The 27,722-nt window shown below is 42.2% G+C and overlaps 1 protein-coding gene across 6 annotated transcripts in view; it reads right to left on the bottom strand.

Moving 5' to 3' along the window:
* Positions 1-27,722, bottom strand: part of SPNS2 (sphingolipid transporter 2) — a 135,236-nt gene that overhangs the window by 72,567 nt on the left and 34,947 nt on the right. For all 6 annotated transcript variants that reach the window (XR_006015671.1, XR_006015668.1, XR_006015669.1 and 3 more), the window contains exon 2: positions 25,938-26,003. Coding sequence is in view for 2 of the 6 variants with exons in the window: in XM_042025939.1 (XP_041881873.1) it covers positions 25,938-26,003 (66 nt within the window). In the remaining 4 variants the exon portion in view is untranslated. The remainder of the gene's footprint in view (positions 1-25,937; positions 26,004-27,722) is intronic.

The following is a 27,722-nucleotide window of genomic DNA, read 5'->3' on the forward strand; positions in this document are numbered from 1 at the left end:
AAGAAACGTTTAATAAACATCAGACCAAGAACAGGAAAACTAATTTTCTGCAAGCCAAATCCTCTAGAGAGCAGTTCCATTTAATTAGACATTCTGCAGCCTTGCCATACAGAATTGTGGAGGCTGATAGGCTTTCTGAAGTCAGTGTTTCCTTAATCAAACAGATTTTTCATTCCCAGAGAAACTTCAGACCAGTGAACTCTTATTACTTGAAAGCAGCAGCCCCTCACAGTCAGCTTCAGCTGAGCTCAGATCTGGGGATGGGCAAAACCAGGACAGAATAAATTAAGAGCTTCTGCTTAAATGTTACTGAGATGGTGGAGGTTGGGAGGAGTTTCAAGCAAACAGAAAACAAGGCAAGGGCTTCTTGTTGGTTCTTGCAACAGAGACCTGAGAGAAATGGGCCTCAGAAGCTGAGGTTCTTTCATCCTTCCTAGCATCCTTCCTATTTTAAAGAAATTATGAAACAGTGAGGAAAACCAGTAAACACCACTATCATCCCACTGACACCAGCCCTGTCTCCTCACTAGGTCCTTTCACCATCATTAAACTTGTACTTAAACCCATCACAAAGTCCAAACAGGCCAGGATTGTTCTCATCTGAAAGACTTCAAGTTCACCCTTGTTCTCTCCAAAACCCCCAAAGCATTAACCTAAGTCCTTCTGTTATGTAGGAATGAGGCTCTTGATAGAGTAACCTCTGCAAAAAATCCCCTCGATTCAGAGTTCACTCCTCCACCCATTTCAAAACAATCTGGCCTGTGACCCCCCTGAGAACACCTGAAATGGGGCATTCACACCATATTCCTGATTAATTTGGATCTTGGCAGAAATTGCCATGTTTTAAGCTGATTTATACCTGGCTTTTGTCTGTCCACATTAGAGATTTGGATAAGGGCAATTACATGGATTTTATTGGTGCGTAGTATGAACTCTGCCTTTAACTGGCTGTCTTGTATTCAGCAAATCCAGATAGGGCACCAGAACACCTGCAGGTCTCTCTTTAGTCTCTTTAGTTCTGACACTCATTTGTTATCAGGTAGGTCTTGGAGGGCACAGCCTAACCCCAGCTGTCTACTTTTAATTGTATAAAATGGGGTGGGGGTGTAGAATAGCTTAAAAAAAAAAAAAAAAAAGACAAGAGCAGAGGACACACCCCCATTTGGGTGGAATGTGCATATAAAATTAAAATGGTTAAGACCCGAATCATGAATTTTTCATGGATGACGATAAACGACAGATCAAAAATGTGCAGAATGCTGAACTATGACTAAATGTCTTTTCCTTTTTTAGTATAGTAAGATGTCAAAGCTTCTTTATAAATAATACATATCCATTTGCATCTATGTTTTGTGAGCCATATGAGTGTGTATATATTTGGCACTGCGATATTTGATCTAAATGATAGAATTATATATATTATATTTATATTATATTTATATTTATATTTATATTATATTTATATTTATATTTTATATTATATTATATATTTATATTATATTTATATTATATTATTTATATTATATTAATATTATATTATTTATATTTAGAGTAAAATAAATCAAGATAATAGAGTGTTAAGGCCTGAAATGCAGCACATGCAACATTGCATCACACACACTTCAATAGTAATGCTACGAACAGTTTTGCTGTTTAGCTCACACATAAACCCTACTGATAGAACTCAGTCCCTGCATCTATCCCAAAATCCTTGTGCAAACAAAACCCGTTGAATAAAACTATGAGCAGTGTCTTAATCTCTGTTTTACAGAGAAACTAGACCAGAAGTGGCTCAAAAATCTCTGCTCAGCAAGGGCACATCTGCACTGGCCCCACTCCAACAAGGCACTTAAGCACATGCTTATATTAGGCACTTTAGAGTCATCAATTCCGTGATTAAGTGCTTTCCTGAATTAACACCAAGGGCTCGGCACCTTGCAACGCAGGTGCAACAAGCTGGCACGAAGGATATGTGGCTGTTCATTGGGAATGAGAAACCGAAAATGACTGTGACTCGTCCAGACCAGTGACCACTGTAATTTGATCTTTCTCTTGGAAGGACACTTCCAAGCAATTCATTCATCTCAGAATTCCATATTCTGCCATTTTTACGATGCAAAGAGACACAAAACTGAAAAAGCTTCCAAGGGAAAATTAAAAACATCCAAGTCATCCATTTCAAATATCAAATAACATGGTTAATTCAGCTTCGAGACATGCAGGGTGTGATCCAAAACTCACATTAATCAGTGGGATCATTAGCTTCAATGACCTCTGGATCATAAATGAAAAGTCTTAATTCTGAAATGTGGGCAAAATGCACAAAGCTCCTCTTTCAAATAAAACAAACAAAAATAAAGATCGTCCAATGACTTTCCAACAACATACATCCTGCTGTTACTCAAATCCCTTCGGAGGATTTATTTTTGGAAGACTCTGAGCTGTGAGCTTTGTCAGTGGTAAGCAGCTGACTTGACAGCTCCACAAGGTGTAAAACGAAAGGACAACAGAGCCAAATAAATAACAGGTAATGGAACACAGCTGTCACAAGAATAAATACAATTTATATCAGAGTATTTATGACCCAAATATGCATCAGAGCATTGATTGACTCAAATAAATGCAGAGTATGATGGCTGTGTGGTCTGTCAAAAGGATTTGCCTGTTACAGGCATTTCCCATGAATCAATTTTTGCAATTACTCCTGCCAGTGACAGCCGAGACTCCTGAACCCCAGCCTGGGCTGGCAGAACAAAGGTGAATAAAAGTAGGGCACATTGCCAGGTAGGATGGAAACCTGAGTTACTCCAGACCAGGAGCTGAGCTTCTGTGACAACACCACGAAGGAAAGACCTCATCCAGAAGACACAAAACTGCAGCACGTTCATTTGGAGAGAGGGGCAGCAGAAACATGTTTAATTTGTAGGCAAGAGGGCAGAGCACTGCATTCCAGTAAAGGAGCCTGGCACTTGTGCCAGCCTCTTCCTTTCTGGCTTCTCTCCCCTCTTCCACAGCATTTTCTGTTCCTTGCACTCACCCACTCCCAAATTAATAAAATTGAAGTGACACCACTGCAGCTGCTGCTTCAGCTCAACCACAGCCACAAATCTTTTCTATTAGGGCGGCAGTGGGACAGAGGCTGGCATTGCACTTTCCTCTTCCCAATCAACAGCTCCTCTTCCCATTTTCACTTAGAGACATCTCGGAATATTGCCAGCTCTTGAAGGGATGTAGAATGCAAGTCAGGGCAGAGTCAGAAACCCAGTAGGATTTAAGATGAGCTACTGTGAAGGCAGTGGTGGCATCGGGAGCAGCTACGGGCAGGTATAGCTCTGGCAGTCCCACTGTGGATGTGTACAGCTAATTTCTCCTGGTAAATGATCTCCAGCAGTGCCACAAAAGTGGCCCAATCCCAGCACAGGGTGGAGCTGAGATACATTTCTGCAGGAGCAAATTATCATGTGAGCAAAGGATGAATAAACAGACACATAATGAATGCCATCGAGGAGGGAGGTTCTTTTAAGTACAGGTAGTTTCAAAAGGAGAACCCATTTGTCTTTATTGCTCCCTTTGTGGCTTAGCTGCTGAAGTGCCGACTGTAGTGAGAAGGCAGGAACAGTGTAATTGCCCAAACAGGATGGCTTGGTGTCTATTTCTGCCTCCGGATGCCTGTTCCACCCTGTACAGGTGCACAAGCACCTTCTCAGCCAGCACTGCCCAGCTTTTTCTGTGCATGGCTGGAATTACAACAATGTGCAGCATAAAAAGTCTTACATGTCCCACCCAAACACCCACCAGAGAAGGAAATCATCCTCCCCATCCTCTGTTGCTGCTACATGTACTGCAGCTTCAGTCCTATTTCAGGATTATGGTCAGGGAGCTGGTATTCTGACCACATTTTCCCTTCTCAAGAGCTGCCTGTGTACCCAGGGAAAAACTAAATCCCCCAACAGTGGAAGCAAAGGAGAGGAGAGGAGAGGAAGGAACTGTAGACTTTAACAGTAACAAAAAGCTCCTGCCTACTGGAACTAGAAACCATCACTCCTATTTTTTTCTTTTGCTCCAAACAAATTTACCAGCTTGACTCTACATCTGTTCCCTGAAAAGGCTCTGACCCAACCAACAGCTCTCCACCCTGTGATTCCAAAGACACTGTTGCCCCCATCTGACTTACTCTGTAGTGGACTTTCCTTTACTGGACTTGTCAACCCAGAGATAACCTCAGAGAGGGGCTTCTCCTGCCAGCAGGTCATCCACAGAGTGGACTCAAGAAGGAAGGGAGGCAGTGACAGAGGCACACACAGAGGCTGCCGTTCCTCAGTTCCTGGAAGGTTGAGCAGATCACAGGCACCTCTGAAAAAGGTCCCTTCTTTTAGTTTTGACTTTAAGCACATAGGGCTTATTTTTTCCTATCAGGAATAGTGCTAGAAAGGTTCAGCGTCAGGTAAAAATAGCTTTCTCTACGCAAGGATGCTCAACAAAAAAAACCTAGTGGGTACTTTGAGCTTTGGGTCAGCACAAATCATGTGTAGACATCTAACTGAGTGCTGACAGTGACCTTGGCTCTGTGGAAGGCAAATCCAGACAGCCTCTGCCTCAAGGGACTGGCATCCACTGAGACACTGATGAGAACTATGTGCTGAGAGGTTGGTAACATCTTCCCAACAACAAATTCCCAAACAATGAGAGTACCTAAACAGGCAGCTTGCCCTGGATGGGATATTTTACGGGTGTGTACAAGTACAACCCTGGGATTTGGTTGAGCCACTTCTACCCTGGGGACTTTCAGTCATGAGTGCATGTGTTTCTCAAGCTGCTTGTGGCACCAGTTACCATCTACCTGCAATGGTGAATAAAGACTCTCCAACAGCCCAACCAGCTCCTCTATTCCAAAGACATGTTTTTGCAATGCTTCTCTCTTTTAATTTTAATTTTCTCTACAGTTTTATGCTATAATAATACTACTCAGCACATACAACACAGCACATTTAATCACAGTGAGGCATGGGACAATTTAGAAAGAAAGTTAAACATTAATTTCTACTTTAGGGCTAAGGAAATTATGACACAGGAAAGTGACCTGCCCATGATGAATTACAGACATCTGGAATCCACACAGGTCTTCCAGCTTCAGCAGTGTCCTGTTTATAGGATCATCTTGATGCTGAAGAGATTTCTCAAGGTCTAAAACCACAATTTAAAGTGATTTTTTTTTTTTCACAGCACTATTTAAGCCAAGAAAGAAGAAAGATCCTTTCATGCTACTTCACCATTGAACCTGAACTGTGCCACAGTTCAGGCACAACGTGGTGATGGTCAAGCATTGGAAAAAGTTACCCAGGGCAGCAGTGGATCACCATCCCTGTAAGTGTTCAAAAACTGTGTAGTTGTGGCATTGAGGGACATGGATTAGTGGTGGAGTTGGCAGTGCTGGATTAATGGTTGGACCTGATGATCTTAGAGGTCTTCAACCTTACTGATTGTATGATGTGATCAAGCTAAAATTGATACCCAATGATGGGGCAGTCCAAGGCCCTGGGAATCTCAGAAACGTGATTTAAAACATTCATCCTTTGAAGGAAGATGAATTAATACAATGCAATTGATTTTAGAAAACATCACCCTGAAAATCATCCCTGGCACAAACTTTACTATAGGTACTCTGTTACATCACTCTGCACATGGGCTTTGTTTTACTTCATTGCTAATTCAACAGCCAACAGATGGATCGTGTTACTGCGCTTTGCCGGGTGCAAAACACAAGATCACCAGGTTCCAGACTCTCAGGCAGACGAGAAGTTTCTGACAAGTGTGAGGAGCTTTGAAACACACCATCAGTTCCATATGTCATGCAAAGCTGTCACACACTGACAATATCGAACACAGGAGCATTTAAAAAAAAAAAAAAAGCTTGAGAATGCACCAAATCAATTGGAGTAAGGTATACAAAGGTTTGGATTGCATGTGGTCTGAAATGTTCTCCCAGAACAGCCCACAGGACAAAATAGAGAATTTCATAAATGCCTCATTGTGTGCTTGTGTCCTCACCAAACTGAGGTTCAATAAGGCAAAGTGAGAAGTCCTGCACTTCAGTCACAACAACCCAATGCAGTGCCACAGACTGGGGACAGAGTGCCTAGAAAGCTGCCCAGTGGGAAAGGATCTGGGTGTGCTGGTCAACAGGGGCTGAACATGAGCCCAGGTGTGCCCAGGTGGCCAAGAGGCCAATGGCATCCTGGCTCATGTCAGGAAAAGTGTGGCCAGCAGGACCCGGGACACTGTTCCCCTGTACGGGGCATGGGTGAGGCCACACCTTGAGTGCTGCATCCAGTTCTGGGCCCCGCACTGCAAGAACAACATTGAGGGGCTTGTCCAGCAAAGGGCAGCAGAGCTGGGGAAGGGTCTGGAGCACAAGGATGATGAGAAGCAGCTGAGAGAGCTGGGGGGGCTCTGCCTGGAGAAAAGGAGGCTCAGGGGGGACCTTCTCACTCTCAACAACTCCCTGACAGGAGGTGGTGACCTCTAAGATCATCAGGCAGCCAGTGGTGGTTGGGCTCTGCTCCCAGGGAATAAGGGACAGGACATGAAGAAACAGCCCCAAGCCATGCCAGGGAAGACTCAGGTTGGACTTCAGGAGAAATTTCTTCACTGAAAGGGTGGTCAGGCATTGGAAGGGGCTTCTCAGGGAGGTGGAGGAGTCCCCATCCCTGTGGGTGCTCAAGGATCAACTGGACATGGCACTCAGTGCTCTGGGCTGGGTGACAAGGTGGGAATGGGTCAAAAGTTGGAAAGAGAGGAGAATAAGTGTTTTAAAGGTGTGGCCCTAACTACTCACACAGTCTGTGTTTCCCGGTGTGTGTCTGTGTTTGACAGGACACTCTAGATCGTGTTTCTCTCACTGCAGATGCCACTCATCAGTATTCAAGCTCCAATCTTGTCTTCTCTATAGGGAGCATGTTGTACCATGAGGTGCCAGCTTTTTCCTTAGCACATACTGATACAAAATGTAAACAAAATGTTTAGGAGGAGTATGTGCACACACAGCTGACACACACATTTACATCGAGAAGGAGGTTGCTCTACAATACTACTGAGTTCCATTTGCTGTGACAGGGTCAGAACCTGGTTACAAAAACACCACTTATGAAGCCAGACAAGGCCTGAACACAGCTTGCCTGGCAAGTTCACAATTCACTCAACAATACACAAGATGCAGCACTTGGAAGAATTCAGTACTGATAGTTCCACCCCTTTTCCTCACTGGAGAAACCAGATTCTTCCAAGGGTTAGCCCCCATATTCTCAGCAGAGGATATCCTGAAGCTTGCTTTGTTCACCTTAACTAACAAGAATTATTGCTTCAGTGGGAATTGCTGGGAAGTCCACTCCTTGGAAACAGAAAATGAGATAAGAATATCCAGAAACCCAGTACTCAATTTTTAACGGCTTTTTTATTAATTTCCTATATTATGCCAATTGAAACTGCACTTAAATATTCAGCCATTCATATCTTCCTTTTTGCTGAAGTCAAAGGAGTTAGTTACTCACAGTTATCAATTCACAACCCTTTAATACATCTGAGGTTCAATTCCATCCTGCTGTACTTCAAATTTTTTTTACCTAAGTGGAAAAGCCAGAATTCTACTGTACTGTTTTATCTCTCTGGATGTCCAGCAAATTTACTTGGAGCAGGAGCTAACTTGCTACAAGATTAAATTTTGAACAGCTGTACACAGACATCATCATTTAAATAGAAAAGAGGAAACCCCCTACTTCTGCTTTTCATTGTGGGAATTACAGTGATTACATTAGCACCGTTTTAAAGGGATTTGGGCAACCTGAATATCAATAAACCAGTTGCCGTGTTCCTAGAGATGTGCTCTGTAAGACAATGCAGCAATCCAAAGGAATGGTTCCAGTGTCCAGCTCCCCGTCCATCACTTTCCTTGTGCCTGAACTGGTGCTTGCCTGACCCTGCAGTGAGCTGGCTCTGGGAGAGCAGCAGCCATCCAGCCCTGAGGAGCAGCTTTTCTGATGAAATAATAGTGTATTTGTAGCAGAATGTCTTCTGTGGCTATGAGAACACTTGAGGAGGAGCAGACACTACCTCTCCTCATCAATTAAAAAAAATAATCTTCACACTGGGATCGGTTCCACAATCTGGTTCATTCCACGAAGAGGGAAGAGGAGGCTGTGGCACAGTTGGGTTTCCACGGCAGTGCCATACAAAGCCATGCAGATTATTGCCTAAGACAGCATTAGATTGCTGGCAATTGTCAGCAGAGCCCAAAAACTGTGCTTTTCTGGCAGTGCTTAAACTCTGCTTTTGCATTTCTTACTGTTCAGAAGTGATGGATTAAATAAGCCAAGGCGAATTCTGTTTTACAGCCACTTCCACTTTGAGTTGTTTTCCTGCAAAATGCTTTCAGTGTGGTTTGATTTAGACTCCCGACCAAAGCTGATGGAAGGACTCCTTGATTCAGTGGGCATTAGAGCTGAGAATTTTGTTTAGATAGAGCTGCTTATGACTTCTAATGACAGCAGAGAACAGAACCTCTTTGCCAATAAAAACACTTCTGTACTTGTAAGTTTACTGCATCCCTGTAATATTAAAGGTTATTACTGGGAAAGTCACAGCGGGCATCAAAAAGAATTGCCAAAAGGACAAAACAAGTTCTTTTACAGTAAAACATTAAACATGCTGAAAAAGGAACAACTAGTGTGGGATATGGAGGAGCTCTAACACTATGAGTAACAAGGAAAAGGGGAAAACTGAATCACCTTCTCTCTTAGAAGACTGCCAAATAAGATTGGCAGCTGAAAAATGCAAATCAAAGGAGACGTTTCATTCACAAAACTTAACTAAACACTAGAATGATCACAGGAGGCTCCAGGAGCTAAGAGCTTATGTTATTACAAAACAGGATTGGACAAAACCCTGTAGGAATACTAACTGAAAGGCTGCTAAAGGTAGCTCCTTTTGTTCAGAAAGTCCTCAGCTAGCCAGTTGATTTGGTATACCCAGGAACTATCACCATAATCTTGTCCTGTTCATCTTTTCCCTCCCTATATATGTGATCACAACCAAAGGCTGGCTAACACACCAAAAGGACCTGCGGTCCAGAAATAACAACTATTCCCACAGTATTCTAAAAAAAGTAGAAAAGAAGCTAGGAAGACAAAATTGCATCTGCATCATTTCCACCAGCTTGATCAGGTAATAACTTATTAACATGTCCCTGAGCTGCACCTAAATTATTTCTAAAAGCTGGAGCGTGGTTCACAGTTGCATTTCTAAAACCATTAGTTACTCTGACCCTGTACATACACAAGGTACAGTTACGAAGTTCACAGTCAGAGCTTTGTCCTCTTGCAGTTCCTCCTCCATTCGACTTAAGCAGCTCTAAGTGTTTGAGAACTTTCTGGTTACACAGTGGAGCAGGACATGTCAGCCCTGCCCGGCTGCAGTGCTCACACAGTGCGTGACAGGGTCGGTTCGCCGTTGTGCAATCAGTTGGAGGGAAAGTTCATTAACTTAGTTAGCCAATTAGGATGGATTTGTATCCATTCTGGTCAATCCTGAATTAGACATGAGATCCCAGAGGTGCAGACACTGGTCAATAGCTGTGCAGCACTGCAGCATCGTGAGTGACACAGCTACAAGACTGGGTTTGCCTCAACATGACTAAAATGTACCTAAATCAGTCTTGGTTGCTGTTACAGACACAGGCAGCAATCACTCCTAGCACTCATGAAAGTCTGCATCTGAACAAATAGCAGTTTTGCTTTTCCCTTTCCATGCAGTTTTCCAGGATGTTCTGCCCACTTGCCATCCCTCTGAGAGCTGCAGTCACAAATAACCCTCCAGCTGGGAAGAGGCTGCTCCCATTTGCCAGGAGGATGAAACACCTAAACCCAAGGCTCGCAGCCAGAGAAAGGTGTCTTAAAAAAAGCATTTAAATAACCACAAACCCCAAAGGAGCTTTATTTTGCTCTGTTCCCTTCCTCTACTTGAGGAGCTCTTTCTTTTCCCATTGCAGTTATGACTCCAGGCACACACACAGAGCCGCATCCGCAGAAGCCTTTGGAAGCAAAGGTGAGATCTCCTCAAGGAACTGGTCAGACTTTCCCTTGTGCCAGTACAGAGCTTGTGTGGCCATCTGGAGAGCAAAATCTGGGGCCTGCTGACGGCTGAAAACTAATCTTGTATCTTTTCTGGCAAGTTCCCTGATCCAAGAGAGGCAGCACAAGCTGGTGGCTAGAACTACACCAGGTCCCTTGGGGCAGGGACTGGGATGTGCACCTTTGCCCTGAAAGCCTTTTCAAGCACAGCAGGCACTTGAAACACACCAAGAAATGACAGCCTAAAGCTGGTAATGCAGAATAATCTGAATCCCTTGATCCTTGAAATCTGCATTGAGTACCATGAATTAGATTTAACTAAGAATAAAATACTTTAAATCTGTTATTCTCATAATAGAATGATGCTTCATTTGTATCTGGTATAAAGAGAAATAATGTTCCTGGTTCCTAATTTGAGATAGGGAAGACTGTTTTCATCCTAAAATGAGCTTTGCCATCCTTCTTTATAACAGCACCACTAATCCTGCATCCTTCTTCAACTAACATTTTAATTTCAAATAATTAACTAGGGTGCCATAGAAGTTGTTCTGTCTCAATCTCAAAACCTATTTCCTGCAGCAATAGAGAACAGGATAAGGAGGAGATGCTTGTACTGGGTATTACTAATAAATTCCTTGCTGCATGTTATTTACCAACAACAGCAGTTTCCTAAGAAAAAAGAAAAGAAAAACAAGGCAATAGGAAGTCCTTCCCCTTCTCTTTAGAGTAGAATCAAGAGCTCCTCATGTATTTGTGGCAACTTACTGAGGGAGATCATCTGATATATTCTCATCCCACAGCTTTCAGACTTAAGTTTGTTGGGTTTGCTTTTAAAAAGAAATTTTAAAAGAAATTTAAAAGAAATTTAAAAAGAAATAAATGACTATTCCGCAGTGGGAACGCCTTGCTGACCTCTACACACAGCTCTCAATATCTGCTGGTTGCATTTACAAAGAGGGAAAAACTCAGCAGTAACCAAACATTCACTTCCCAAACATGCCACACACACAGCTGGGGCACAGGACCGCTCGCTCACTGGTCCATCACGGAGTGAGGGATTTGGGGAAGGCTGGAGCAGGGACGCTGGTTCTGCCAGCAGTCTTGGCCAGAAAGAGACCCTCAGCCATTGCCTTCCACCAGGACCACAAGCCCAAGGGAGATTTTGGAGCTACCAGTCCTGATGGCTACCCTGGTGGGAGCCAGGTGAATGCTCAGAGTAGTGAGGAAAAGCTACATCAAAGCCTTGCAAATCCACGTGGCTCTGCTTTGGGAATGGGGAGCGGGGCACAGCTCTTTGCAGACATTCTCCCCAGGCCAGCAGTGGGACTGATTGATTTCTTTTAAATTATTTTTTCAGTTCTTTAGGGGGCTGTTGTACCATCTGTAGTAGGCTTGGCAAAACACATGCTCCGTCTTTGGAAGGGAAAATGGCCATACTCACATTTTTATAATGGAATTGGTTGTCAACTACCACAGCACCAACAGCCTTGGGACAGCATCTAATCTAGCAGGACACAGAGATGAAATGAGACTTTGCTCTCAATTTTAATGTCTATCATTGGCACCCACCAAAATTGTCCTATGTAAGAGTTAAAACTGAAGACATTTCTGCAGATTACATGCTCCAGAAATTACTCAGGAAAGCACGTAAACACAGGCAAATGGGCAGGAAATGCTCTGGGGTGAACGAGAGACATCCAGGGAACCCCAAATCTTGTTTCAGTGTTATCACCAAGGCACAGGAGCAAAGCACTGATGTCCAGACAGGGAAGGACATTGATAGTGTGTGTTTTTGCATGTGCAGATAAAAGCGTGTCAGAGTTTGGTTGCAAACTCCTTCCACACCATTCTTCTTCACAAAACTGCTCCCTTTCCAACTCAAGCCATATGTCTTCAAGAGTGCTTTTAGCAGATCAGTAAAATGCCCTGTTTTAAAACTCAGTAACTAAGGAAATTATCAATCTGAAGGGACAAAACACAGATTCATCTCTGTATTACAGCTAACTTCCTTCACAGAGGTCAGGTCACATCTTTCTGAATTTCTAAACACACTGACTTCACCCTGGTCTCACACCGCCTGCCTCTAGATATCTGGAGGAAGGCAAACATTTGTCAAATTAAACTGAATTCTAAGGGATGAAAATATATTCTTTCTCATCATGAAAACTTCAAGAGGACATGTGAAATATCTGACTTTTTATTCACTTGCTCTAAGATGTAGGCAGTGCCAGCAAGGGGTACTGCTCTTAAAATCCTACCATCTGCAGCCTTATGGTAATTCACTTTTTTTAGGACTAGAAAACACTGTGGAATGGGAATATGCTAAAATTCTCAGAAGATATGGATGTAAAAGCCATTGCGGGTAATTACTTTTGTTTGATGCTAATCCAACAACCCAGAACTGTCTCATTTTCCTCAAAGATTTCCCACCTGCCAGGGCCATTGATAGCTTCACCTTTATTTGCAGAGGAAACACACACATTTCATAACACTGCCCAGCCAATCCTTACTTCCAAAAAGCTGTTTGCTGGTCACAGAGGGAATTTCAGTATTTTGTCCTGCTCAATCACCTACTTTTTTCTGAGTCGCCTGTAAAATGCAAAGTGCCTTGTGCAATGACAGCTCCCTATTTTAGCTACCACCCAGTAGGGATTGGCCCAAAACCACACTAACTTTACAGGGGAAATTTCTGTAGGGCTGACTGGGTTTCAATTCAAAGCACCAACACAGAAAGAGAAAAAAAATCATCTTGCTATGGAATCTCAGAGCTTCTCCCTAACAGCCGTGTCCATCTTTCTGCCTAAGGCATTGCCAGTGAATAAATAATAAGTCCCCCAGTAAAATATCTTTCATGTAACCTCAGGAGACCACTTCATAAGAACACAAGAACAATGACAACAAATCAGAAAACCGTGTAGTCTTGCATCCTGTCTGTGACAGGGACAGCAATCAGATCCTTCCGAGGAAAGTACACAGAATTCCTACACAGGCAGCTGAATTACTCAGAGGCTGGCTTCAGCCCTCCCAAGAATTATAATATGTTATCCACATAAAGATCTGGTCTTTTAAGCTCAGGTCCTGACAATATGCCTCGTGACATTCATTTCCACAAGCTTGGAACGCTTTCCAGCAAACTGACCCCTACTGATTGTTTCTCCATTGTGAGGAAAAAAAAAATCAGAAAAACACACACCCCACATCCTACCTTTTCAGGAAATTCATTATGTTATGTGATTTTACATTACTGCCCTCTTACTTTTGAGGACAAGCAAATTAAAAATAATAATTTTTGAAACTCCTCCTGTGAGAAGGAAGTGGAGGGTGTACATGAGATGATGTGAGTGCAGCAGGGGCCAGGGCTGCCTGGTCTGGACCAGACATGTTGGCCTAAAGTGTGGTTTTTGTGTAAGTGCACTCGCTGTCTGGTTTCATTATGAATCACGAATCCTCTACAATGCAAGGAAGGAATCATTTGCTTTCACCCTGAACCCTGAGCTGATTCTCATTTATTACCTGCCATTAAACTCACACAGCCACAGAAACCGTGTGCTCGGACACAAACAATCACCACTACCTGCAAGAGACAGGGAATAAAATGCTGAACCACTATCCTGGTCTGATTAACAGCTCCATGAGGGTCAGGGAGGAGTCTGGAGCCACCAGACAGCAAGATCTACCTTTGGCAGAAAACAAGGCTCCAGCCCCTCAGCAGTTGTCAGGCTGCTTTCTCCCGTGTTAAAGCACAGCAGGTAACTCCACCTATTCTCCCCTGAGGGTCTGGCACCTAAACTACAACATAGATATAGATATAAAAAACTATCTATCTACTTATCCATCTATAGATATATAAATAAAGACATAAATATAAATGTATAAATACTTATATAAATAAATACTTATTTTAAAATACAACAGGCTTCCCTGACAACCACCAAACCCCACATAACAAGATCCACACGTGAGCCAAAGCATTTTGAAGATGACCTTAGGACATCCAGAATACCCTCATCTCCCACAGTTTCATGTGTCCAGCAAGCTTTAGACAGAGTCTCACCATCATTCAAGCACCAGTGGTCTGAGCACAGCTCAGGGACCATAAATACTTTCTACTTCCTATCCAATGCCACATGATGCCCATTAGCACTTCAATAACTCTCTGCCAAGGTATAGAGCCATGGGCTGATCCATCTATTTTTCAAGATGCCAGTAACATTTGAATAGGCTTTTGTGTCACAAAGTAAATGCAAAGAAACATCGTCATTGACTGCGATTTGCAACTGTGTATTGAGGACTAGGACAAGAGCTGAATAACCAGCAGGCCACAAATGAACACCTACAGTGACAAGCAGCCTTCATCCCACAGTGAAGAAGCATCACAGGATGTAGGGAAGCCTCTCACACCATTTTAAGTGCTATTCGACAGAATTATTTGCCAATTCAATGTTGCTTGCAGTATTTAGAAAAGCTCCTGCCACTTGCTGTTATAAATGGCAATTTAGACAAAGAGCAAGTGTTTCACACTGGCTGGGGGGTCTTCAAAAAGGGACAAATTAGTTTAAGGAAATGGTTGAAATACTGACATATCCCAGTGTTTAACTTGCTATGGTTTGGAAAAGGATCACAGCTACACTGGAGAATGAATCTCTGTGTGTCTTACCAAATCTCTGTCTGTTTTACAGTTGTTATTTCTAGGATTATCATCTGTGTGTCATTCCTGACTTGGAAAAATACTCTAATGCCAAGCTGAGCTGCAGTTCCAGGAGTGAGCTTTGCAACTGAACTTGCTCCCATGGATAAAAGAACACCACATCTGTAAAAGACCCAGGGTTAATCACATTTCAATAGCCATGGAGTGTGACCGGACCCTGTTTCAAATAATCCCTCAGTTTAAATTTCTTTGGACCAGTACCTTTCTGGGAGAACAAGTACCACTGGAAAAAAACCATCCTGAAACAAATACTGCAATGCGCAAGGTTTGCAAAAGCAATTCCTTCATGCATCATCAATTACATTAATGGAAAAAAGGAAAGGCAATATTTGGTAAATCCAGGGATTGTCAAGGTATTAAAGAAGCCCATTTCAATTAGGTCTAAAAATGTAGAAGATGAGCCTGATGAGTGACCAGTGACCCATCTGGTGTTGGATTGTGTTCAGCGCCTGTTCCACTCCCCTCCCAGGAGACCAGAAATGCCCTGAGGTGCCACCTGAGCTCCACTATCAGAGTCCTGTTCAGCTGGAACTGAACCTTGGGGGAAAACTTGGCAGGGTGCTGCCAGAAGTTTATTTGTCTGGTGACTAGACGAGAAACCAGTTTCTGGATTATGAATCCAGAAAGAATAAGTTCAGTAAGTACAAACAAGGAAAATTAACACATCTTTTTACATACAATGCAAATATTTTCTCCACTCACTGTGTCACATACAGTCCAAGTCCCTGGAAGGTGTAACATTAGCAGCTGGTAGGAATATCTCACTGGGGAGCTTTTAGTGAAAATTCAATATCCATTGTATAATATCCTGTATTATACCTCTTCTGCCATAAAACATCCTCTGTGAGAACAAGGACAACTTTGGACAATTTGCTTTTCAGGAAAAGGTTTGCTCTCTTCACATTTTTTTTTCCCCAGATATTTTCTTTTAATATTTTCTCTTTGTTTTGCCACCCTCCCCCTCAATATGACATACTTGCTGTCCCACTTGCTAATCATTTTCCCCATTGTCACATCCATGGGTTTCAAGGCAGTTGGCAGGCAGCATGACTGCTGCATCAGCCAAAAAGCTGGAAGTAACTGAAGGTGCTGGGTGGGTAAAGCAGGAATGAATCCACCTACACTTTTATAAGAATGTAAGAATTTTCTAAGAAATGCAACCCAGTAACACTTGGTGACAGAAACTCTTTCCAGGCCCACATGACTAAGTGCTGAGGCAGTCTCAGCTCCCTGAGCTACAGCAACAGTGGTACCTCAGATTTACACATCCCAGCAGTGCTCCTATGAACCCCTGCCCAGCGACATGGTGGGCAGCAATGTGATGGTGGGAGATGTCAATTTAAAAATAAAGCAGGGAATGGCAAGAACTAAGCCAGCAAAAATTATGAGACATTTTCATGCTCACGCTCTGTAATTTTACTTTCAAGAAGACAGATAGGGGAGATAGATTTATCTAGTGAAATATTGCATGGTTCTCACCATAATAACTGTTTACATCAGCCCTTCTGAACTAGTATCTATTTTTAGTTCAGGTTTTTCAAAGATTCTTAACTCTATCACTAATTTTGAGCTTGAAATTTAACCTGGGAGCAATTTTTCTGGTGGAATTAGTGCCACTTTACTTTGATTTGCAGGTGCAATTAGTAAGTTAAGCATTTATATATCCTAAACTACATCTGTAAAATGGAAGGCTGCTTTTCAAAAAAGCACATATGCTTAAATTGAATGGAACTCAGTAAAACCTTGCTTTTTCTTTTTCTTTTTTCCTTTTCTTTTTTTTTTTATTGGTGGTAAAGTTATTCTTTAACTCACCCATCTTTCTTAGTGTGACTCATTCTATCACAAAGGCTCTCATGAAACAGTACCTTTCTTTGTCAGACTTTGTCAATGATTTCTAGTGCTCAAGAGGTGTGGCCAAGGACACTAAGACAATTTTATTGTTATTTTTACTGCCAGGTAGGTTGGACAAAACCACAGGATGCTGAAGACACAAACACAGTGCTGACAACTGATACCATCAATTGCTGAGGTGACCAGGACCACTCAAATCCCAGGGTTGGCAGAGCCAAAGAAAAATCCAGTAACTGTGAATAAGGCAGAATTAAAAACAAAGAATTCAGAATGTATTTCAAACATCCTTCAAGGAAAACAAAACAAATCCAACCAACTGCAGACAGACAAATCCTCTGCTGAAAATGTCACTGTGTAACTCTTAGCAAGGTCAGTTTTAACAGGCATTCATTAGAGGCTGACAGGGGATCACCCTGCCTCCTCAAACTGAGGATCCAGAGAAAGAAAGAAACAAGGAAAAGACACAGAAAAGAGAGCACCTTCGCCACCACTGTCAGTGGAATGATCTCAGACACATGGTGGGACTATTGGGGTGTCCTGTGCAGGGCCAGGAGTTGGACTTTTATGATCCTTGTGGGTCCATTCCAACTCAGAACTCTCTGTGATTCTACAGATTGTAAATTCATAGAATTTACAATAAAGAAATCAAAGCTCGAACTGTTTTACCTGTACTGCATCCCTAATTCACTTCCAAGTCCACCCCAATAGTAATTTATTGTAACCATCCATTTAAAGTTAGTGCAGCTCCAAATAAGAAAGTTATTGCAACTCCTTAGTTCTTTAAGGCAACTCTTTGCAGGAAATGTGTATTATTATTAATGTCCTCACTTCAACACCACTGTCCCACAAGGAAATAAATTAGAGGTGCCACATCTCCAGCTCACCTACAAAGAGCTGGAGATGTGGAGAATGATGCAGTAGGAGAATATGTAAAATAAGTCTTGCTTCTGTAAACATTAGTGGATGAAAAGTTTGGAAGGAGCAAATGGTTAAAACTGTTCAAATGTTTAATTACTAATAACCTAATGTATAATTGAATGGGGGAATAAAAGACATCAGAACTGAACTTTCCCTAGAAATACCCTTTGCACTGAAAACCAAAGCACTTCCCTGCTTGCAGCAGCAAAGAGCACAAGAATGTGTGTGAACCCTTCCTCCTACTGCTCACCCCATCAAAGAACTGTTTGTTTTTCACCTGTGATTTAAAGCCGTCCTCAGTCATCTGACTACCTTCAAAATAACTGAAGAGAGTTTTAGCAAAAATGTTTATATACATTTACGTAACAGTAAATCTACATTGAATTAGGGGAAGTAATGGATTATGATCATTAATATTTTATCTCCAAAACTCGTCTCCCCACATAACTTAAGCAGAAAATGGGTCTTTGCTCTATAATCTTACATCAGCATACAGGAAACATCCCCAAGTATGTGCAGGTACTGGGGGCAAGGGGAGAGCGTTGGAGATTGGTACAACAGTACACCATTCATGCAAGACAGGCTTACTTGTGTTAATTGGAATCTAGTTCTGCAGGCTGCTAACACTACCCAATACCATGAAGAATGTTCACTTTTTACGTAAGTGATGCCCTGGAATTCAGTTTCAAAGCCAGGTACAAGTGTCTACGAATGAGTCACTCCTCCTCAGGTGCATGAGGGTTTGTATATGGGAATCGCTGCAGCCCTGATGACATGTTCTTGCTTTTGCCAAGGCTACGGTTCCCAAAATTGTGGTCCACAAGGTAACAGCATGTTCTTTCCAGCCAGACATGTAGCAGTGCTACTTTTACACTGGTAATAAATCACTATACAGATTTGATTGTAAGGATGCAGAGTGGTCTGGTACACAGCCCAAAAGGTTTGAGAATCACTGGTTTGGAGGAGAGGTCACCTGGAATGCCAGATAGGAAATCAGAGAAGCAAAACAATTTCACAGACTGGTCCAGGATCCCAACATTCCCCCTACTGCAAATACACCCCTATACTTCCAGAGTCATCTGGATGCCCGCTGTGTTACAGCAAGCAACCTCAGTGCTCTTCATTCCCAAACAGCACCTTCAGTGCTCCAGGGCCCTTCACACTCAGTCAAGACTATTTGGGTTATCCAAGTCATCTCTCTCTCAAATCCAGCACCACCTCCAACAGCAATGCTTCCAACACTACTGTATCACCTTGGGGACCTCTCAGTGGACACAGACCAAGCCTGACCTCTTTCTCACCTATCTCACCCTGCTGTTCACATTTTTACTACACCATATGTTGCCCTGCTCTAAGAAAATGAGAGTTCTCCAGGTGTGGGAGACAAGACAAAACCAAAACAACCTTAAAATAAATCTTTTAAGAGAGCACACTTGAGGCTCCCCTGGGATGACGGATGTTAAATATATAAAATGTATTATAAAAATTAGTTCTATTTTCTCACCCCCAGTTCATAGAAGACCTGATCCAACTTCATTTAAGGTCAAGGCAAAAAAAACCCTTCCCTTCTGCACTAACACTTATCTTTAAATTGGGCCCAAGATGTATCAACAGCAAATGTATGCACAGATCTAGATCAGAGTATAGAGAAGAAATACAGGGCTCCTCCTGATTCAGACCCTACACAAACACTCCCCTGGTCACCACTCTTGAAAATTAAACTTACAGGCACACTGAAAGCAAGAACTAAAAATAAGCAGGTTTTCCACTTACTACCAAAAGCTTTTAGAGCCACTGAAGAAGGGGAAGAAAAAACTAACCTACTTATAAGGGTTTTGAATATAAGTACACACTTCCCTTCCAGCAACTGGTAGTCATTAAATACATAATAACTGACAATGTAACTCAAATGTTCATCTCCCTCTTTCATAATTCCCACTACGGTGATAATGAAAAAAGTCAAGGGAGCCAGACCAGCCCTTCTGAACCATTTGTGCACAAAACAGCGGAGATATCAGTTACATAAGAATGCACTGCTGGTAATAAGAGGAAAACGTTGTTTGAGAGTATTACACAATACCAGCAAAAATCCTGACTTTCATATACAGTGCTTGAATCAAATTCTGAGGTCTGAGGAACATGTGTGGGGGGATGGACAGGATGTGTTAAAAGATGTTGGGACTTTGGGAAGAATGATAACCAGTTCTCTAAAATCTGTGGGAAATCTTTCCCTTCATTATTATAATAAATTACAGAAGTGAAGACAACCTTGCCAAGAGGTGCCTGAACTACAGCCTGAGGGAAAATAAGCCAATTTCTACTGATAGAACAGATGTGCCACAGGCAGCACAAGTGCAAGTTTCCCTCGCAACACCCAGCCCAAGTACCTGAAAGGCCAATAGTGAGGGCAAACTTTCCTTGTGCAAAGCAGAAAGACAGGATGGGGAAATGAATTGTTACCTTGTGTTACTGGCCATGCAGTATCATAAAGTGAAGATATTAACAAAGACAAGGCAGTCTGGAGAGTCTCTCTGTTCAAGTAGCCTGCCCTCACTTGCTGATACGAACAACAGAAAGACAAAATACAACACCAGCTGAAGCACTTCCCTCATCTCAGCAGGAAGCAAGGACACCTTCTCTTCCCACCCTGACCATTTTATCCCCCCCAAGAATATTTACTTTGCAATCCAGGGCTGTCCAGTGAGAACACAGGCTGTAAACGGGATTTTTATAGTTTGGTCCTTGGTGCGTGGGGACTGGGCCAGGGCACAAACACATTTTCCTCTAACCTGCTCACTGATTCAAGACAATACTTTCATTTTTGATTGCAGAGGCATTTCCAAATAGGTTTAACTGCTTTCATGAATCAGACCCTCAGACTGCCATGACTTCTCAGGATATCAGACACCGTTCTAGCACACAGGAAAAAAGGACTGTCAGAACTTGTGAAGGACTTGGGTGGGAAATAATTGAGCTCTGGACTGTGTCAACTCACTCCAGTAAAATAAGTAAAAGACCAACCCTTGTCACAACATTAATCAAGGCATATTGAAAGAGCCCTGCTTTCTCCTCTTCATTGCTTAAACTGACCTTGTTTAATCCCTAGATCAGCAGCATCCTACAGAAGATGGAAAAAGGTCAGAAAAAAGGACACAAAGTCAGGTATGGAGGCGGAAACGGGGAGAAAGGTTTTGCTCATTATTGACAGGACTTAGAGGATCTCCTGGCAGAAAGAGAGCTCCACCTTGTCCTGCCATTCTGAGCACCAGACTGCCAGAGAAGTAACCTGGATTTAAGAATGCTTGGTGTTGTTGGAAGCAGGGAAGAAGGCAGTGGGTAGGACATGGAGGACCAAACCATTTGCAGGCATAAGAAGAGCAAGCACAAAGCATTCTATAAGCATTCTATCTCACCTCCTGGCTCGGACACCTGAAGGACCACCTCCTTGGGAAGTGCTCTGGTGTAGGAAGCCATTCACCCAAAAGGAAAGCCCATGAACTTGAAATAGAAACCAGACAGTGTCTAGATTATTACTTTCTCTGTTCTAGCAAGAAGAACAGTGAAGCAGGTGCAGTAGGAAGCAAAATGTGAAGATGTGGTTGAGTTCTGTGGGGCACAGCTGAGGAGAAAGACAGCATCCATTTAGGGAGAAGCAGATGGTAGAAAAGAAACGTGCAGCACGTGCAACTCATGTAATATACACATATTCTGGGGTAGCACCTGGCGGATGTGGTCTCTGCATGGAATAAATAAAAATGCTAGAGAGGTATAGCTGCCACCATAAGCAATGACAAGAAGACGGGAGTCAAAGGGAACAGAATTCATCAAGTCTGATTTATCCCACCATTGTGCTGCATCCACTATGTCGAGTTCCCTTCTCAGTGCATGTGTCTGTAGCTTGGTGGGAACAATCACAGCACACCAGAGCTGATTGTGTACTTGCAAGGCTGCAAGCTACTGCAAGGTCACACCAGGTCAGCTCAAGAGGTAAGGCAACACAGGTAGATAAAAGTTCCACTTTTCAAGTGAACAGATTGTAGTTGGAAAAGTTATAGGAAAAGTGAGCTCACAACAAGACTTATGAAAAAATACCTGGCATTGCTTGGCTTTCTGGGAAACCAGGGTCTGAAAGGCATCTGGGGGAATGCCCATCTCTCTGCACAAGTTCCTACAGAGTCCCAGTTATCTATATTATTCACCTTTAATAATCCTAGCAGATCTCTGACCTCCATACATTTCCTGGCTTGTGACCTTACACTATACACTTTTGCCTACCAGGGTTTCCTCTAATGACATCCCTATGCTCTTCCTGAAGACAGACACTTTCCCCCTCTCCATTTCCATGGAATCCTTGCAATAACCTCCATTTGATGCCTCTCAGTTTCCACCTGCAGAAGTCCCTGAGCTGGAGCTGTCTGGGCTGGAGGATTCAGGTACCTAGTAACAAGGATGAAATCTCTGGGTCTAAGCATTAATCTCGTTAATTGATTAATTCATAACACTTATGCTGCATGTTCAGGAACTGGACTGTAGTTCTCATCCTGGCTCTGCCTCAGACCTGCTGTGCCACTTTGGGCAGGTAATTTTTCCCATCTGGGTTTCTTGGTTTCCCCATCTGCAGAAGGCCAGCCCCATTAGCCCTCCCGATATAAAACGTCCTGAGATTTTCAGAAGACAAACTGTATCGCAAGCCAGGCACTACTATTATTAGAGCTCTTGTGTTCTACAAAGACAGTGGCAAGATACACAAAAGTGAAATAAATTCAAGGGCACAGAGAGCAGACAGACCAATAAAGCACAAGAATTGAAGAAAGAAGGGGAAAAAAATCTAGTTAAAACCAGAGTACGGCACTGGGGCATTACTCCCATGGTAGAGTGTATATGGAAGGATAACACTATTTTGAAGCAGTTCTACAAATCCAGTTGTCCATGTTCTCAGCCTTCGTGCTCCTAGTGGCCTGTAGTTCTGTAGCTGCTCCTACTTAACTCCACACATAGATGACTTTTTGTATGGTTTGGTTTATAGATGTATTGACTGACTACAGCTGTACAGCTCAAACAGGCACAGAGATGCTCTACCACCTTCAGATTTCAGCCATGTTTATCCTTTCTCTAGCTGGGAAAAGCAGCCAGTAAGAACTGAAAAGCACAAGAAAGTTTGGATGCAGACCTGTGGGATGGTGAACTAAACCAGTATTTATACAACTGCATATGTAGTGCTTTGAAAAGGAAGATCAACACAGAATTTCAGCCTCGTCCAGAGATAAGTGAGGCTCAAATCACCACAGTTTTATGTGTGTTACTCTACAATGCTACTGAGCAAGCAGCAGTTGTGCTCCATCTGTCAGCATGTCCTCTGCTGTCACAGGTTCCTTGCTGCAGAGACTACCATGTTCTGCTTCTCTCCATTATGGATGAGGCTGGAGTGTCCTGTGATTTTTCTGTACAGGGAGTTACAGTGTCCCTCTAACCAGTTTACATTATCTCTTGGGCAAAGAGATACTTGTATGTCAGGATTAATATAAAAGAAGACAAAAATTCTATTTATTTCTCTGCAATTTCTAAGGAACAAGTCACCTTTGCTTTCCAGACAGCATCAGAAACTGAGAGTGTATGGACTGGCTTGCAAGAGAGCAGAGGGAGAGAGAGATACCAGATCAGCTGTGCCTGCAAAGAGTGGGGTGTGGGATGAACACAGGGTCAAACGTTACCCTTGGTGGATTTGTTTTCCCCCCTTTCTGTTTGGATTTTCAGAACCATTTCCACCTAAAAATTTGTGCAACCTTGTTTCTCAGTTAAAAGGCTTTTAAAATTTTTTAAAGTTTTTTATTTATTTTATTGCCTTTTTGATGAGTGATATGAACTGTCAGCAAATACTACATTTCACTCCCCCTCATTAACATTGTAAATTAATTTAGGACTGATTTAGATGTAGGATTAACAACCTGAGGACTAATCCACTCTTTATTCAGAGGACATAATCAGGATGAACAGTCTTTCGTCTCACATCACTTGATTAGTTAGCAGGACCATCTCACGGGAAGCAAACAATATTTGTGTCTCTGCTGGCAAAGGAACAGTTCAAGGTTAAGGCAGAAGAGTGGAAGACACCAGGCCTGGCCCCAGCTTTGCTCCAAGCTTCTTCTGCAACCCTCGGCAAGTGCTTTTACCCTCTGCACCATTTCCCCTGATTGTAACATTGAGAAGTCAGATTTAGAGAAAAGGCAAAAGATTAAAAGCAATGTTTGTGGTGGTTTAGGGCAGCATCTTTTATTTCACCAGGGTTAAGGATACCTGGGCCATGGGCCAGCTGCCAACACAGAAACTTGGTAAGCTGGAGTAATAGACTTAATAAGCTTTCACTTACCTTCACATGCCTTTACCCTTATTTATGTGAAATGGTGTTTTATTTTGTGAGCACTCTTTTCCTCTGATAGCACTGTGATTAGTACATTATTATCTATATTGCAGGAGCAAAGTCAAGCCCTCCGTTTTCAGATCAGCAAAAAAACCCAAGAGAAAACATTGCTTTTCTTAGAGCAACAGTTACCTATTAGAAAACTTGACACGCTCAAGAGCAATCCTGCAATATCTCAGGGATGCTGTTTTCAAATGCCCTGTGTGTTTGCTAGAGGAAATAAATAACATATCTTGCAATTAACAAATTAATATCCTGGTGAAGTTAGGTTTTACTTGCTGTCAATAAATAATCTTCAGAAGGATTTCATCCACTGAGGGGAATGAAGATTAAATACATGCTTTGGCAAATGTCCTTTTTCACCAGAACATTTCTTGAAAGCACTTAGTGTCTAATGATACATTGAGGACCTGTTCCTCTGAGTACAATAAATAAATACAAATAATTGCTGTAGAAAAGCGTCTGACAGACAACCAGTGCCATTTTGGGCATAACTGATTGATGCTACTTATAATCAGTGACATTTGTAAAGCTGAAACCCTCTGTTCTGGACACATGCTGCCCACATCAGCTGAGCTGAGCTCTGCTGTCCCATAAGGGCAGCATTTTTTAAACATTTAATACAAATTGTTATTAATTGTTTGCATTACAAGATTACCAAGAAGCTGCAACCACAGATGAGGACCCTGCTGTGCCCTGGGCTGCAGAAAGTAAAAAAAGAGGGCATCTTGCAGTGGTTCACATAGTTTGAAATCAAAGACCAATTGATGGAGCTCCAGAACATTCTCACCTTTAGTGTGATCATAAAGAGTAAATGATTTTATACAATTCAGTGTTGGCCACAGTTTCACAGACAAGCTCCTGACAGGTGTTTGGTATCCACTGTGATAGCATGGGAAAACGCCTTTCTGGCACACTATTTCAAAACCTAACTGAATTCTCCCTTTTTCAGAGATATAATTGTTCCAGTGCGGTTCCTTCAGACAGATGACACTGACAAGACAGCCACAGCACCACAAATCCATGACTCTAACTAATAGTTCTGTAGGAGGTTTTCAAACCAGACTGTTTTTTTAAAATATTGCATTTCTTAAAAATACTGCTACTCCTTTCAACTCTCCATGAGAATCAAACATGCTGTCACATCTACATGAGACTGGTCCTCAGTGTCATCCCATGCAGCCCACTGATACAGGCCTTCCTCTCAGCCACCTCAGGACTAGAGGCCAGAGAAGCTGGGCTTCTCCTGGGGTTGTTCAGCTCTGCCTGAGGATGTCTGAGAAATGAAAATGCCTGCTCCGTTAAAAGGACATCAGAATTACAATAATCTTCCTTACACAACAAGCGAAATGTCAGAAGCTAACAGCACCAAAATTCTAGGGCTATTGTTAATCCATGAGTTCTCATGGATGCAATTGTTGTTAGCCTTGCCTACAGCTTTCATCCTTAGGTTCTTGCTCTAGTGAGTTTTACATTTTCATGCCACACTGTGCTCCCAGGGACTGTCCATTCAGCAGATTCTCTGTCAAGCACTTGAAGGGCAAAATACATCACACTTATTACCAACCTAAAGAAGCGAACAGGATCCTGCTGTTGGTTTATCATGAGTCTTCTGATCTAGGGGAAGTAACCATCTCCTATTTGAATTTAGTTCTTGTAAATAATATCATTAGTTTCTTTTGCTTTTGGTCCATTCTACACTCAAGTCATTCTGAGACCCAATCTCCTGCCCAGCAGCAAATCAAGGCCAAAATAACTCTTGTGTTCATTTAGCTTCCCAGTAAGAGTGTATTTATTCACCTTTCTAAGAGTAGATTTCACAACCTGTATTCCCATGCATCATAATGAAGAAAACTGTAGGCAGCCATTGGACAAGTGGAATGTTACAAAGACCAGTGAGAGAAGAAACACTCTTTCTTACCTGTCTGTAACAAGCCAGCCCCACTGTCTTTGACTCCAAAGTGCTGCTGGATGTCTAGTAACACACCTACAAGGAAAACAGAGAATACGCTCAGTGCCTTCAGTCTTTGAAAAGCATTCAACTCAAACCTTTTGAGAAGCGTCACCAAAGCTTCAAATTCCAGTATAAACACGTAACTTCTAAAGGTTGAGCCTTTTTTTTCCTATACATGCACAGTTATTTTGGGCTACTACAAATAAAAGCAGAGGTGGGCAGATGTAACATCGTGCAATGAGCCTGGGAATTAAACCCTCATGAATGGAAACTGGTCTTTCTACCTAAATAAGATCAGGTTTTTCTTTTTGTGTGTTTTCTGCATAATCCAGACCCCTTACTTCTTTTATGTCACAGAAATACAGAGAAACTGCTTCTGCAACTAAGGTGCTTCAAATGGTTTGACAAGACAGACAGATTGAATCCAAGACAAGTTTTAACAAATATCTGCTGGGAGGAGATATTACAGATTGATAGGAGCAATGATGAAAGCTTTCATATTTAACTAGTTCTGGGGAGTTTTTACTTTCAAAACAAATACATTTAAAATACATTAGTAAAGGTGGGTAAGTTACCAGATGCTCATATTTAAAGCAACTACAAGCAGAACCAAACCAAAACTTCTGTCTTCCTTGAACCCCAATATAGTAATTGGCACAAGCAAAATTAACAGGTTTTGAAGTATTTACACATTCCACTAGATTTAACATTTTTGTACCAAACATTTTGACACATCTAACATCAGATATATGGGACAGCCATGTTTTTGTAACCAACAAACCAATAGGAAAACCCCCAGCAGAGCTTTAATAACTCATTTTGGGGCACACAGGTTTGCCAACTGTACATGGTGCAGTGGTCTCAGATGCAGATCCATAGGCCCGAATATTTGTCAGTGGTCTAAATAACCAGCAGCTGATTTCCTGGGTCTGGAATAGAGACTGTTGCTCTCTTTAGATCTGGGACTTCCTTATTTAGACTACTGTCTTCCCCAAACCTGAGGATATGGAAGTTTCTTCTTTAAAAGCATTTTCTAATTACACTGAACATTCATTAAAGTTCAAATTTGGATCCAAGGCTTTATCCAAAGTCATTCTTCTCATCTCTGCACGTTACAGAAATCAACTGAGCACCAACCTGAACTCACTCACCATAAGTATCTTAGCTTTTAGGACTGCCAAGATCACACTAAATGACAGAGAGATAAAAGACACAGAGATAACTATTCCCAGAAGACATCTGGGACAATGCCAAGGGAACAGTCATAAATTAATACTAAAGGAAAAGAAAAAGAGAGAAGGAAAGAAAAAGCAAGAAAGCTCATTTGAGCTATTCTGTACTACTTGTACATCACCATTTACTCAGGACAGCACTCAGGTGGGATTTAGGCCTCAATATCTGCCTAGAAACATTAGTTCAACCTCCTGCAAAAATTCTCTTTTCCCTACTCTCCCATCGGACTGTTTAGCCCCAAACAAGAAGGCTGAGGGCGGGGAAGGGTGTGAACCTAATTAATGTATGTCATTACTGATAACAGAGAGGGTAGATGCAGAGCCAGGCTCTTCACACTGGTGCCCAGTCAAAAAGGCAAAGGGCAACAACTGAAACCGAGAAAATTCCATTTAAATATAAGAAAATGAATTTTTACTGTGAGGGAGGTCAAGCATGGATGTTCAGAGAGGTTGTGGGTTCCCCATCCCTGGAGATATTCAAAACCCAACAAGACACAGTCCTGAGCAACCTGCTCTAGTT

Source organism: Corvus kubaryi, unplaced genomic scaffold (genome assembly GCF_017639235.1).
Source record: "Corvus kubaryi isolate FWS band 111438036 unplaced genomic scaffold, C.kubaryi_AGA036_p1.0 37284, whole genome shotgun sequence".
Classification (NCBI taxonomy): domain Eukaryota; kingdom Metazoa; phylum Chordata; class Aves; order Passeriformes; family Corvidae; genus Corvus; species Corvus kubaryi.